This window comes from Stegastes partitus, unplaced genomic scaffold (genome assembly GCF_000690725.1).
Source record: "Stegastes partitus isolate 25-593 unplaced genomic scaffold, Stegastes_partitus-1.0.2 Scaffold1164, whole genome shotgun sequence".
NCBI classification, from domain to species: domain Eukaryota; kingdom Metazoa; phylum Chordata; class Actinopteri; family Pomacentridae; genus Stegastes; species Stegastes partitus.
The window spans coordinates 123,208-137,753 of record NW_007578895.1 but is presented as its reverse complement, the minus strand read 5'-3'; the positions used below and the strand labels follow the sequence as shown (position 1 = coordinate 137,753).

Below are 14,546 nucleotides of genomic sequence, written 5' to 3'. Positions count from 1 at the left end.
GAGCGAGATGTAGGAAAATGGTGACATAACAAACAAGAGAACAAACATGAAGAGTCAAATGATAACTTGTTCAACATATTGTGAGGAGAAAACGAAGGTGAAAGGTAAGATTATGACCCGAGCTATCCGTCGTAAACACCCGTCATAGTTCAGGTCGGCTTCCTGCTTCAGCTTTGACCTACAATACTAACTGTGTGCACAAAGGTTTCTAGTGCAAAGTGGCTTTATTATTATTATTATTATTTAGATTTAGTTCAATTTTACCTCCATTAAACGTGTTTTTGATCATCTGCTGGACTTGATCCATGTCAGCATGTGTCCAGATCTCTGTTGATTATTACAGTATTATCACAGCAGATGGAAGCGATAGCCAAAACAATGAGAGTTGGAATAAACCAGAATTGCCTGATAACCTTCAAACGGCCCCTTTCTAACAAATCAGAGACAGACCTTTGCATTCCAGAAACCTCTTTGTTCTCAACGTAGGAACAAAACACAGAATCCACTTTCTCCTCCGTCGCTGACCCCGAGGTTTCCGTGTTCTAAGATACAGGTCGGGTTCTGTTTTGTGTCGTCTTCCTTCCTGGCTCCGCGGTCTCAAGTGTTACAGATGCAGAACAATTCACTAATTATAGAGACTTTCTACCCAGTCATTTGTTCATCACAAAACATGAATATATCGCTTAACTTTTGTTTTGATGCTCATCCTGAAGACACGTGTCGTGCTCGTTCCGCTAAGAACAGGTTGCAAATTCACTTTAAACTTGGAAACCAGCTGGTGGGTTTAAAGTATGTTTTTTGTTTGTTTGTTTGTTTGTTTGTTTGTTTGTTTTTTGTACCATTTTGTACCGAGCTTTGTATTGTACAAATTCTGAATCTTAGCTCAGTTAGACTTTGACAAATGATTGTGTCTCACTGGACCCAGAAGCTGAGACAAAGGTTTATTCGGCTAAATGTGGGGGCAGATAGGAGAGTGTTGGTGTAGTTGGTGAAGGAGGGTTTGAGCATCAGCATGTAATCCTTTTCCAAAAGATGTGGCATCGAGAAACAGCAAACATGAACCTGGACACACACACACACACACACACACACACACAAAAAAAAAAACAGGGATTAGAACAAATTAAACTTGACAAGAGCTTTCACGCTAGAACCGGCTGATCTACTACTGGGCAGAGATCAGTGACAATCTGGCAAAGGGTGGCTGGAGAACCGGTGTCTTATATTACAGCAGGTGACTAGAGAACCAGGATCAGGTGAACTGGATGAAGAACCAGTCAGCCAGAGGGGAGACACACCCACAGCAGGGATGGAGGGGAGGCACAAAACTAATCAGACACTTAGAGGAACTTTCTGGGGTCCCAAATGCTCCATCATTTGAAAATTTTGCACTTTTTTTTGTTTCATTTTCAAGAACCAATATTTACAAAATTGTCCTCTGGTAGAGCCGTTCAATCATTTTGCTCTGATGGAAACAAGTTAGTGTGTGTTCCCACCTCATATCTGGAGATATTAAACTCTAAAAATAGCTTCTCAGGTAAAATCTTGTTTTTAGGGATGAAAAGACAAAACTTCCCCAGTGAAGTAAACTTTAACAAAAATCTGCAGCAGCTTACTATATTTCCTAAATTCTGTGTGATTTATCATAATGTAAGTTCATCTGATGGCCTCTGAAGTGATGGAAACATGACTGTGTGTGTGCGTCGCTGCCAGTGTGCTCGGCTTTCTTGACCTAATCTCCTCTGGCAGCAGATCAGTCGGTGCTGGGCTGCAGCCGACTTCAATCCTCCACTGTACGACACACACACACACACACACACATTTCTAATTCCTAATTACTAATAAACCTCTTGAACCTCCCTCCAGCTGTGAACTGTGGCCCCAAACCTTGGGTCACGTGACCCACAACTGTACTTTATGTAATAAGGAGCAAGTTTGCATTTTTTCCACAAGAGCACCGCTGCTGCTGCAAGTAAGCTCTTTAATGCATGCGAGACTGCACAGTGAGACTGATGGAAAGAAGGGAAGCTAATCTAAAATAATTATTTAATATAAACTACAACATTTTCTGTTCATTTGAAGGGCTGGAGGGCCATCGATATCTAACTACATTCTGAAATAAGTAAATTATTATAAGTCAACAGTACTTCAGCCCCTCTGGCGTTAAAAAATAACTATTATGCCTTCTAAGAAATTGACAAGGAAATTATTTTTTAAGTCGCTGCAATCCCTTTTCAAACCAGCGTCCTCATCTGTGAGCATGTAGCGTTTCTGTTGATGCATGTTTATGAAACTAAGATGAGCTCTAAGGTGAATTAAACAAACATATTGAGGCAAAGCTGCATCCTAACCTGCAGTCATGCCATATTATAAAGGAAGAATCCAAAATTGAGCTGCTTACCATTGACTGTAAAAAAAGATGGACGTAGCAACCGGCCCTGAAAAATGAAGCCAACCCGGAAGTGTCAAAAACCTGCAGGATCACTACATCCTCTAGTCCTGGCTCCACAAAGCCCTGGCTCCCATAGACTGGAATTGGAAAAGAAGTGATCACAGATCAGGAAATACTGCATTCCTACAGCTCAGGATTTATTTCTTATTAGTTTTCATGGTCAAGTCCAGAGATCAGGTGGCCAATCTGAAAATAAATCAATACTGAATTTTTTAAAAAATCGTCAACATTTTGCGGGTCAAGGGGCGTGGCTGGCTTAATTGACAGTCGGCAGCAACCATACAGACGAAGCAAGCAGAAGGTGGTAAATGTGGGCGGGGCAGAGAGGGCCCGCCTCTCAATCCGTCTGACCAATCGCTGCTCCTATGGCTCCGCCCCCCTCCCACGATTTTTGCGTCACTGGCTCCAAAAATCCAAGATGTCAACCAGGAAGTAGCAAAACCCTGGCTTCATGTTCTCAGTGCAGAAACCAACGGGTGACGTCACGGTAGCTACGTCCATCTTTTATACAGTCTATGCTGCTTACATCATCACACTCTTGAGGATTTTTTGGTTTCTGGTGAACACCACTGGCAGGACGTCAAAGCACAAACAATGGTGCTGAAGGACAGATGCTCTATGTTCAGTATATATGTGGAGGTTTAAACTGACTGAAGAGTCAGTGAGGATCTGTATGGAGACACTGTGATAAGTGCAATGATGATGAATGCGTTCAGTGTAGCTACGAGTGCTGCAGTGTTGATGTTTGACCTGTCGGCCTCGATTTAAGGAAGTTATACTGAGGTCCTTAAAGACAAAAATGTCCACATCAAAAACAATGCCAAAAAAATCTTCTAGGTTTATATTATTTCTCATTTTCAATTATTTGTTTCTTGTTAATTCAGATAATTACAACCACATATTAATTCATTTCCACATTTTCTGAATTTTAACCCTTTAAATTAGTCGCTAACTCTGATGCATTATTATTTTTTCATCCAGTGTATGGTGTGTTTCTATAAAAATAAATAAATAAATTTTTAAAAATTAAAAAAACAAACAAACTCACACTCAGGACCTTAAAGACAAAGTGTCCTTGTAAAAAAAAAAAACCCCACACACCATCAAAATGTTATTTAATACCTTTATTTTCTACCTTTAATGACTCATTTTGTATCGCCAACATAATGACAAAATATTAATTTATTTTCAGGATTTTAACCCTTTAAATGCCAGTTTGTTGACATGATCCCAATGCTGTTTTTATGAAAAATAGATAAATAAATAACAGAAAAAACATATTATTTTCTATATAATAAGTGCTCTGGAGAAAATTATAGTTTTTATACTTTTAATACTACTAAAGGTCAAAAACTGTATGAAGAAATGCATTCTGATGCTTAAGATAACTGAATCCTCTCACAGGGCAGCAGCAACCACAATCATGCTGGTGTTTAGCAGATTTTATCTCTCAGCTGTAGTAAAAGCAGTGCAGCAGTGTGCAGCTGTGTAACAAGCAGACAACCGTCCACTGTGGCTGTGATTGAGTGTCGTGACAGCTTCATGTCAGAAACGTGGTGATTGTTTGACTGCCGAGGAGCCCGTCAGCTGCTGCTAACTGACCTGACAGCGTAAAGAAAAGCCTCCCACGGAGACCAAAGAGTTGTGTGTGTGTGTGTGTGTGTGTGTGTGTGTGTTGCCATCGCATGCAAACGCAGCGTGATAAATATCTGTAATTGACATAACAAAGCCACATTTCTGGTGACGGCGTGGATGAAGATAACACGAGGGATGCTTGCTCCGTGTCATGTCACTAGCATTGATTTAGATCAGGAGCCAGATAACCCTAAACGTCTCCACTGTTTCTCCTCAAAGAATAGTCTGATGTGGTTTTGTTTTACATTCATTCGGTCTGCATTGAAGCACAAATGTTCCACAGTTTGATGTGAGCACAAAGCCAGAATCACACCCCGGCCTGCGCACACGCTGGGCAGACTTTAAGCAGCGATAAAGTCGACTGGCAGCGGTTTTGTCCGCGGCATGTGGCCCTGCTGTTTTATCTAATGAGGAAGTGGAGTCTCTCCGTGGTGACAGATGTGATCGCGGCTCTTTGATTGTCGAGGGCTGTGACTGCAGGGTGAAGGAGAGATATTTCCAGACGAGTCCGCGACAGGGTTCGTGTCTGCGGTGTCATCTGGGCAATAAATGCCCAACCTTACAAGTTGTTGTGGTTAAAGACATTAAACTGGAGGGGAAAAAAAGTCATTAGAAACAGTATATTAGGGCCTTTGTAGGTAAAATATATGAAAAAAAATGCAGATTCACAGCAATGTGTCTTTAAGCACAGATGGTTATGATAGTATGAAAGTTTCTGCTTATCGATGGTCTGTTTTAAGTTACGTAAGGTCTTTGTGTTACATAAGAAGCCGCGTCGGCGGGGTTATGAGGTTGATCCAGTCAAGAAGAAAAGTTTTTTTCCTCTTAAATGCTTCTTTACTATAGTTTTTTTTACTTTAATCTCAAAAATTCAACTTTTTTCTTGATCATTGCCCTCTCCCTGTTGGTTTTTAACCCTATAATGGCCACAATATCCTACCATACATAAAACTAAAATCTTATTTTCATTCATGTTTTAACGTATTTGCGTATTTTTCCATTTCCTTCCATCTTTTAAATTGTATTTTCGTCTTTCCTTTTCTCAGTCTTTTGCTCTGTTTTGTCTTTGGAGGATTTTAGTGGTGGTTAAGTTACTGTTTACGTCTTTATTTGTATATGTACATCTCATCGTTTAGCCTGCAGTGGAGCATTTTTCTTCACACTTAAGAATCTGAATACTGTTTTTTTGTTAAGTATGGAAGCCCCAAAGGGTCATGGAGAGAGTGTTTCTCAACCAACACACTAACTGTTCTTATGGATCTGCGGGAATTCAAATTACAAGGAAAGACTAAACTTAATGTGAAGCAAAACTAAACTGAATACAAAAAACCCATAGAAATGAAACTATCAATAAATAAAATACAGGATGTCCTCGTTGCATCTTAATTGTCATATATTGCTGTAGAAAGTAAACCAGAGAAGTAATTTGTACTGGAGGGATATTCTAAACTCAAAGTAAAAGTCTTTATACACGAAAAGATTGAAAACAAAAAGCCTCTTTAGTTCATATCAGTCAGCTGAGACACCGCAGGCTTGTTTCGCTGTGGAATTAAAATAGTGCAAACAAAACCTTGAGGGGATTTAGAGGAAAAACTTGACAGTTTACCTCCAATGTGACCTGAATGTGAAAAAAAAGTTAACCAGTTAGTCCTCCCTCTGCTCTGTGGAGGAGATGTGTGACATCAGAGTTGTGCTTCATCTGATAAAGATGCATGTTTCCCCAACAAGGACTTACTTTCGACAAGGTCGCTGTTGAAATGTCGTCACTTCCGGCCCTCGTGTGTTTGTTTACACCTGTGATTGTCTTCATGAGCCGCTGAAGCTGTTTTCCTTCACAGACCTGCACCTTAAACCAGGACGGGAACACAGATTCTGTCTTGTTTCTTTGGGGGGATAAAAAGTTCCCCTCCTTCGTATTTATGGAGCCGCCGGCTACAATCACAGTCTCCTCTCAAAGCCTTGACGGTGACGTCATTGAGCTCGTTGTTGGTTCCTCCTCGGTCAGGCCGAGCCAGTCTGATTTCTGCTTGTCGTGACATTTCCATGAAAATGTATGTTCCCTACATCAAAAGAGTGGATTTTTGATTGTCCGACTGTTGCTTTAGCACCAGTGTTATGTCACAAAAGCATCACTTTGCCATCAAATTTAATAGACACGTTTAACAAATGTGGCTCAGGTGGTAGAGCGGTTGTCCTCTAATCGCAAGGTTGGTGGTTCGATCCCCACCACAGTCAAAGTGTCCTTGGGCAAGACACTGAACCCGAAGTTGCTCCCAATGGCAGGCAGCGCCTTGCATGACAGCTCTGTCACCACTGGTGGATGAATGTTTATCTGAATGAGGAACATTGCAAAGCGCTTTGAGTGCCGTGACGGTAGAAAAGCGCTATATGAGTGCAGACCATTTACCATAAACCTTTTAAATTTTGCATCAACTATTTACATGCACCAACCACCTTAGACAATAAACTATTCAAAATGACTTGGCTTTTAATCATGTTTTCATCAAATAATCCAACTGGACTCAAGATAGCAGCTGAATGCTTCCCATGAAATGAAGGAATTCTGATTTTCTTCACTGTAATTCTTGTAGATGATTAAAAACATGCGAGTTCTAGCGGGAATAAGTTGATCCAATCATATTTCTAACTCTAGTTTCTGTCATCAACACTCCACCGACCGTTCAGTTGGTCGAAAAACCTTCACAGTTATTCCTGAAATCCATCCGTCAAGGAGGTGCGGAAAGAAGCTGAAATGTACATAAACCGACTGAGGAGGGAGGCGGTCCATGTAAGAGCGTATTTAAGCAAAGCGATTGGAAGCACATGTGCACCATTAGCCATCCAAGGTGTAAAAACAGAAGCTGAGAGAAACCCAGGAACGAAACAGAAACTCTCTCTCTCGCCGCTCTTAGTGCACAGTCATGTTTATATTAGGCCTTACATAATGATTATCATATGTCCTGGACTCTGTGTTTGCACACTGTGCAAGGTCTTTTTCCGCCCGTACAGTGTGTCAGCGTGTTCTGTGATATCGTACCAGATGTTACAATGTCACCCAGATAAAGTCCTGCCGGCTGACATGAAGCGTCTGGCCCTCTTCCTCCGTTATCCAGCAGGCTTTGTCTTGACTTTCTCGCAATATTTCTGAATGTTTGGGCAGCAGAATCCAGTGTATTAGAAGACAAGGGTTGGCCTGTGTGTGTAGAGGGTGTGTTCATTCCAGGCAGTGGTTTGTTTTCACCGCGAGAAGGACGAAATTCTCTTCAAATAATCAAACCAAGCCCGTGAAGGTTCGAGCGTCGTGAAAGGTCTCAAATGTAGAGCACAGCAAGCACAGAGCTTTATGGTGCAGGGAGAAGGATGCTGACATCTGAAAGAGCTAAACGAAGCGAACTGCATTCTCGAGCAGCGCCGGAGAATGTAAATGACATAATGTTGAGCTGAAGGTTTAGCCGGCGTCATTACCAAGTGGTGCTGTGTAGATAAACACCGTGGAAACTCTGCAATATCTACAAATAGAGCACTTTCCATGTGCTCATGTAATTAATTTGCCAGAATCGACCATTATTTCGATTCTATTTTGTGCTTCTTTTGTTCCATATTTGTTGTGTTGCAGGTTTTTCGGTTGGAAGCTGCCCTCTTTTGCTTATTAATGTAGTAGTTTTTATTAGATTTATTGCACAAAAGTGCCACAAATCAAAGCACACTTATTATAATTTAATGTCCTCTCTCCGCTTCTGTCTTGCAGATCTGCAGGAGTTCACGGTGAATGGATGGCCTGTCAGCGCCGCAGTGCTGGAGCTCTGTAAAGTCATTCCCGTGTTTTAATGCGAGCATCCCCGAGGAGTTTAGTGTGTCATCGGGACCTTGAGACGCTACCACACACACACACACACACACACTGATGTTCAAGCCTCGTAGCTCTCGCAGCAGACCTGGCAGACCTCTAATCTCTGAAAGATTGATGAGGTCTTGTCCGAGTGCAGGAGGCCTGGCACGCTGTCGATAAGGCGGCTTTCATTTCACCACGTTTTACTCCTCGCTCCTGCCTTTCTTCTCCTCTTTTTACTCCGCGCCGAAGGACATGGGGGCCGGCTTTGAAGCGTGAGAGAGGATTATGACATGCCCGAGGCCTCCGGGTGAGAAGGGACGGCGTTTTAAGAAACGGGAACCATGAAATGCCCCGGAAACAACACTTCTGACTGCTGCGTGGTGGTGGCTGAGCAGGATGCCCGAGTCGGCATGTCAAGCTGCTGGAGCTGGAATATAGTGAAGCTACAGAGGAACGAAACGCAGAGCTGAGAGTAGCTGGGCGCACGCGAACAACGTCACGCTCAGAGAGTCTCACGCGGGACAATGTGCAACATCTCCTTCTGTGATGTGGACAGCAAGGTGGACCAGTTCTTCCAGCCGACGCTTTACATCATAGTCATCGTTCTGGGGCTGCCCACTAACTGCATGGCGCTGTGGGCCGCCTACATGCAGGTGAGGCGGACGCACACACACACACACACACACACACACACACACACACACACACCACCTGTCACCACCAGCATCACACTAAGCGGTGGTTTCCAACCGACTGGTGGGAGCTGCCACTTATCAGGTCAAAAAGTACCTTCGCTTCTAATAGCAGGATTTATTTTGGATTTTTTTCCCCCCTTCTTGGTTAAGTGACAAGTTTCTAGAGAATCCCTCAACAAATCTGTGTATGCCTGCAAACAGCAACGTAAAAACTTTAGAAACTTGTTGATCTTTTAAGTTTTAGTTCAAGAGCCGAAATAAATGGGACGATGTAATGTTTATGGGTGTAAATGCCTTCAAGCAGCGAGCCCCCAGTGCGACTCCTAGTCACCCCCCGTCTCCCTCCATTGTCAATATCTATTAAGATGAGATAAGATAAGGTAAAACTTCATTAATCCCAAATGAAATTCTTGAGCCAGATATTGCTCAGATAAAACAGAATGATGTAAGAGCAGAAATGCAGTGCCTGAAAAGCAGAAGTGCAATAAATACAAGTACAACGCATGACTAATAAGATAAATAGAGTAAAGTAAGGCTAGAATAGAACAGTAAAACCTAATGCTGGCAATTATACCAAGGTAATATGTAAAATCACAGATAAAATTGAAATATTGCACCTAAAAAATGAGGTGAAAAGAGAATATTGCACATGTAATCAAATTGTTGCACAGGAAAATGACAGGATACAGAAATGGTGCAGGTGAAACTGAAATATTGCACCTGAGAAATTAAATATGTGATATTGCACATAACATTGACAGTGTTGTACGTGAGAGTGAAATCTTGCACAATATTGCACATGAAAATGAAATGATGCTAAAACTGATGTTGCACAAACTAATAAAGGCAAAAATGCCCCCCCAAAAAAACAGCTAAACCTAAAGTGTGATTGAAGCTGGGCTATAAAAGCAGAGTTATCACTGATTCAAATACAGCCGGTTTCTAAAGTTCGCCTTATCCACTCTTACTGTACGTCTGCACTAAGACCAGTTCATAACATCAACAGGCTGAGTTTACTCAAGGGGAACTCACAGTTGTGGCGACTGATGCCTCTCATTTGCATGACATTTTCCAAGCAACACGTCCAACTCCTGCCTGCTAGATTGGGTCCGCAGAGGCGTTGAGATATTTTCCCATACAGTATCAAACATTTGCAGTGTTTTCCCACAGAACGTCCGTTTGCTTTGGCAGCAGCGCCACGGATTGTTATTGACTTTTCATTCAAGCGAGTCCAGTAACTCAAATCTTTGGAGGGCAAACTTCATTAAAAATGAGCAATATTTCAATGTTAGATTGTTGTTTGTGTTCCAGCGCAGCGTCGGGGCCAGTTTCAGACTTTCGGACGATTGATTTTTTTTTACTTCACAAATACACTCAGATGAGCTTAAGTGCCACATGGGTGCATTATGGTTACCAAACACCCCTCGGTACTCTGTAGTATTACCTGCAGAGAACCACCACCGGCTTCATTAATGATGCTACCTGAACTGAATCCAGGACATGACTTGGTGTGCTGTTTATTTACCGGGGTATAGTTCTGCCTAAATATTAATTTTGTAACATCAGTGCTGCATGGGAAGCTGAGCTGTCTCCTATGAGCTGGATTTCAATTCAAATCACGTTAGAAAAACTGACTGGAAGCCAAAGCTACAGACACACTGAGCTCTTTAATCCCTCAGTTGCAGTATAGAAGGATAACAAAAGGGTTATATTTGTTTTATAAGGCATGACTTATGTTAATCTGACACTAGAGAACAATAACCGATAAGACCGAACCAGCCACTGACAGCTTTTGCATCTCTTCAGTGTTTTGACATTCAGGAAACCAAATGATTTGCAGCTGATGCAAATAAACATATTTTCTCTGACATTTTAGAAGTTTGCATAAAAGCAATACATGAGTGAGTTGTGAGACGATGACATCCATCCCTTTCTTCTGACTTCCTTCAGGTGCGCCAACGCAACGAGCTGGGCGTCTACCTGATCAACCTCTCCGTGGCCGACCTCCTCTACATCACCACTCTTCCTCTGTGGATCGACTACTTCCTGCAGCACGATGACTGGATCCACGGTCAGGAGAGCTGCAAGCTGTTTGGCTTTATCTTCTATACTAATATCTATGTCAGCATTGCCTTCCTCTGCTGTATATCACTGGACAGGTACCTGGCCGTGGCGTACCCTCTGCGCTTCGCGAAGGTTCGACGAATCAAAACGGGTACGTGCTTAAAACTAGCTAATGTATTTGCAACTTGAACACCTCCGATAAAGCAAAGTACTCTTAAATGTGACACATTGTCTGCTGCATCCCATCCTGTTTTTCCAACATTAAGATTAAGGGACTAGAGGGGATGTGCATCCACAAATCTTCCATTCTGTGACACAACAGGAAACTCAGTTTGTGTAGAGATAAGATGGCTTCCAGGAAGTCTGCTAAAGTCATTATATTTCATACTTTTTAATGACTTCTACCTTAAACCCAGTTTATAAATGAGGCCACAGACAAAAGACACAACACGATGAAATTCACATGAGTAGTTTTTGGATGGAAGCTCTTCATATAGACGACTTTGAAACACGGCACGACAACATTTTGGTGCAAAACAGATGGTATTAGGCTTACTGCTTGGTGAATGGTTATTTAGATTGGTGCATGATGTCACTTATTAGCCATGTTTTTATTCCTGTTTTACCAAGAATGTCCTATTTTGAGAGGAATGGAAGTTACCTGAATGTCTCATGTTCTTTCTCCTGACCTTCATGCAGCCATCCTGGTCAGCGCCATGGTGTGGATCATCGAGATCGTAGCCAACTCCGCCCCTCTCTTCCACGACGAGCTCTTCCAGGATCGCTTCAACCACACCTTCTGCTTTGAGAAGTATCCCATGCAGGACTGGGTGGCCGGGATGAACCTCTACAGGACATTTCTGGGCTTTCTGGCTCCGTGGACGGCCATGCTCATCGCCTACCGAGGGATCCTTGCAGCGGTGCGTTGCAACGTCTCGACGGAGCGCCAGGAAAAGGCCAAAATTCAGCGGCTGGCTTTGAGTTTGATTCTCATTGTTTTGCTGTGCTTTGGACCGTACCACATCCTGCTCCTGGTGCGGAGTGCCATGTTCCTGAGGAAGCCGTGTGACTGCAGCTCAGAGGAGACCTTGTTTGCGGCGTATCACGTGTCTTTAGCGCTGACCAGCCTGAACTGTGTGGCCGACCCCATTTTGTACTGTTTCGTCAACGAGGGGGCGAGGCACGACGTCGGCCGAGCCCTCTCGGCTCTGCTGTCCGCGGCCTGCCACCGGCGCTCCTCCTCCTCGCCGTCGCACGCCGACATACTCAACGCTGGCTCTGTAACCATGGAAACGCCGCTGTCCGCAAAGAAGCAGCCCTGCGTGTACGCCGACGGAAGCAAGACGAGCAGCTACAAGACTGAGCTGGTGGCTCTGAAGGAGGAGTGTTTACAGATGACCATTCTCAGCGTCAGGAAGTGATTTCTGCTGGGAATGTCCAAACCGTTCGGCCCAGACGAAGGAAGAAGCTCCTGACGCTTCCAGGGTCTGATTTCTGCAGGCCTAAGAGGCTGAAATCAGATGCAACCAGTGGCTGTAGATGTGTGGCGTTAAAGCTTCCACTAGACGGCACATTATCAAGCCTAGAAGTAAACGAAACGCACTGTCTGTCGCCATGGTAACAGACGGATGCGAGGTGGACGTGCTTACACAGCAGAATGTGGATGGAGAAACTACATCCTGCAACCAAATTAATCGTGATTTTGTCATGCAGTTGGTGAAATAACATTACATTGAGGGTTTCACACATTAAGGTTCTATGTTGCTGATGTGGTTCGACTGTCAGCACCTCTAACCTCCGCACAGCTGCACTGCATGCTACAGTTAGCATGCTAACATTGATTTGGTCATTAGATGTAAAGGTATCCTCATGAAGTCAAGTGTTGGACCAGAAGAAGTTTTGATCTGCTGGTGGCGCTGTATGAAAAGTCAGGGGATCACCAACATCCTTAGGATTCAGCCTCAGCTCAGCATGAATCTTTGTACCAAATTTCACACCAACATATCCAGTAAACGTTGAACTATTTCAGTTTGGACCAAAGTCTTGGACCAACAGATGGACAGACCCACTGTAAGGATCTAATCAACACAGTTTGGATATTTGGACAGTTTCCATCTGTGCCAGGAGCCGTTTGTGATGCCGAGGAAGGCACTCTTGAATATTTAAGATATTTAAACAGAACCACTCTCTGCATGGCTGAGCGTCGCAGGTGGTCTGAGAGGAGACGCCTTGTCGCATGGACACCCAACTGGACAAAAGGCAGACGCCCCACTTTGTGATATGTAAAAAGAGCAGCAGAAGGTTAATAAAAAAATAAATATTGAGGATTACTAGTCAGAAACGTTTGTAATGCAGGTTGGAAATGTCTTTATCGTTACGTTAGTTTATTTTGAAGGAAATAATGAAGCCTTATGAAGTACCTCAGCTTGTAAACTGTGACAGCATGAAGGCTTAGAGTCAAAGTGTCTTTCTTTTGTCATGTGAGCCATGTTTTTATTTTTATTTTTATTTTTACCACATAAATCTCATTTTGCTGAGATGTAACAGCCTTTAACTGCATTAGTCTGAAAGTTTGGCATTTAACTATACTGCTGATATGTTGTGGAGCAGAAACTCAGTGTCATAGGTGTTAAACAAGGAAGTTGTTTTTTTTTAAATGTGAGTGCATGCATTTGCCAGTAATCATAGGAACATGTGAACGTACACGCTGGAGGTATAAAATAATTTTTTTATTGCTTAAAAGTTCTGACAGTGTTGCAGATAATCACATCTAATCTTCCCGAATCCAAACTACAAGTGTGGGATAAAAACCAGTACAACTAAATACGTTTACATTCCAATTAGAGACAAAAAGACTTCTAATTAAACAGTCCTGAACTTCCAGAATAATACGCAGCACATTGTTGTTTTCATTTCCACTTTTCCTCGCGTCACATGTTGCACAAGAGTTTTTAGATCTTCCTCTAAAACTGATTCGTACGTTCCTCCTTGATTCACTGCTTGCTGCTAAATGTCATATTAGGGTAAAAGAAAACAGGAAGTGATAATAATCTATGCAGTGTTAGATGAGGAAGTGATTTAATAGAATTCAGATAAACCCGGCGGCGTGGCTCAATTCAAAGCAATGCAGCGTTGATTGTTTTTAATGACACATTCCCAAATTGACCATTTAAAATGTGTATTTCTTCTTTTATAGGTGAGGCTGATTCATTTTAATGTAAATATAATTGACGGTTTTAATCTACCGGTGCTAGTATAGCTGCCATTTTATGCCATAATTAAATAGCTGCACATATTTGAGACATGAGGGGGTCTTACTTTTTCCTTTTTGGGAGCTTTTTTTATACAGTAAATCCAACACAAAGTGACCAAATGATGCAGCATTGTAGATAAAGTGTAAATGTCACTTTGAAAAACAAGAGCAGGTGCAGCTTCAAATTCAAAAATCAGCCTTTCTCAGTTTGCTTTTCGATGCGGGCGTATGTTTTTGTCCTGTTGGATCCACGGTTATAACATTTCATCTGTTTTCTCAGAAATACAGCAACAAACAAATTTCCTTGTGTGCAGTATTATTGGCTCATAAACTTCCAGTCCAACCTGATGATCTTCTGGAGACAGACAGGGGTCCTTGTTGCAGGTACTCCTGATCCCAGCAGCAAGGATTTTTTTTTTTTGGCATGAAAGCTAAACTCAGTGCGATGATGTAAAGTCGAGTTTGTGGAAACTTCCAGCTTGTTAGTGTCCAGCGCTGCTCTATCTACCACTGGTTTTGTTGTGCATCTGTGTGTCGGTCTGAGAGGAGGTGCCAGGCTTCATAACGTGTATCTGTTCATCAACAGTGTCAGTGAGAAATAAATTATGCATATGA

The 14,546-nt window shown here is 42.5% G+C and overlaps 1 protein-coding gene across 1 annotated transcript in view; it reads left to right on the top strand.

Moving 5' to 3' along the window:
• The window catches only part of gpr4 (G protein-coupled receptor 4), a 44,921-nt gene extending 30,375 nt beyond the window's left edge, over window positions 1-14,546 (top strand). The window contains exons 2-4 of the mRNA XM_008296905.1: window positions 7,836-8,572; window positions 10,565-10,829; window positions 11,378-14,546. Coding sequence (XP_008295127.1) covers window positions 8,444-8,572; window positions 10,565-10,829; window positions 11,378-12,099 — 1,116 coding nt within the window. The 5' untranslated portion in view covers window positions 7,836-8,443 and the 3' untranslated portion in view covers window positions 12,100-14,546. The remainder of the gene's footprint in view (window positions 1-7,835; window positions 8,573-10,564; window positions 10,830-11,377) is intronic.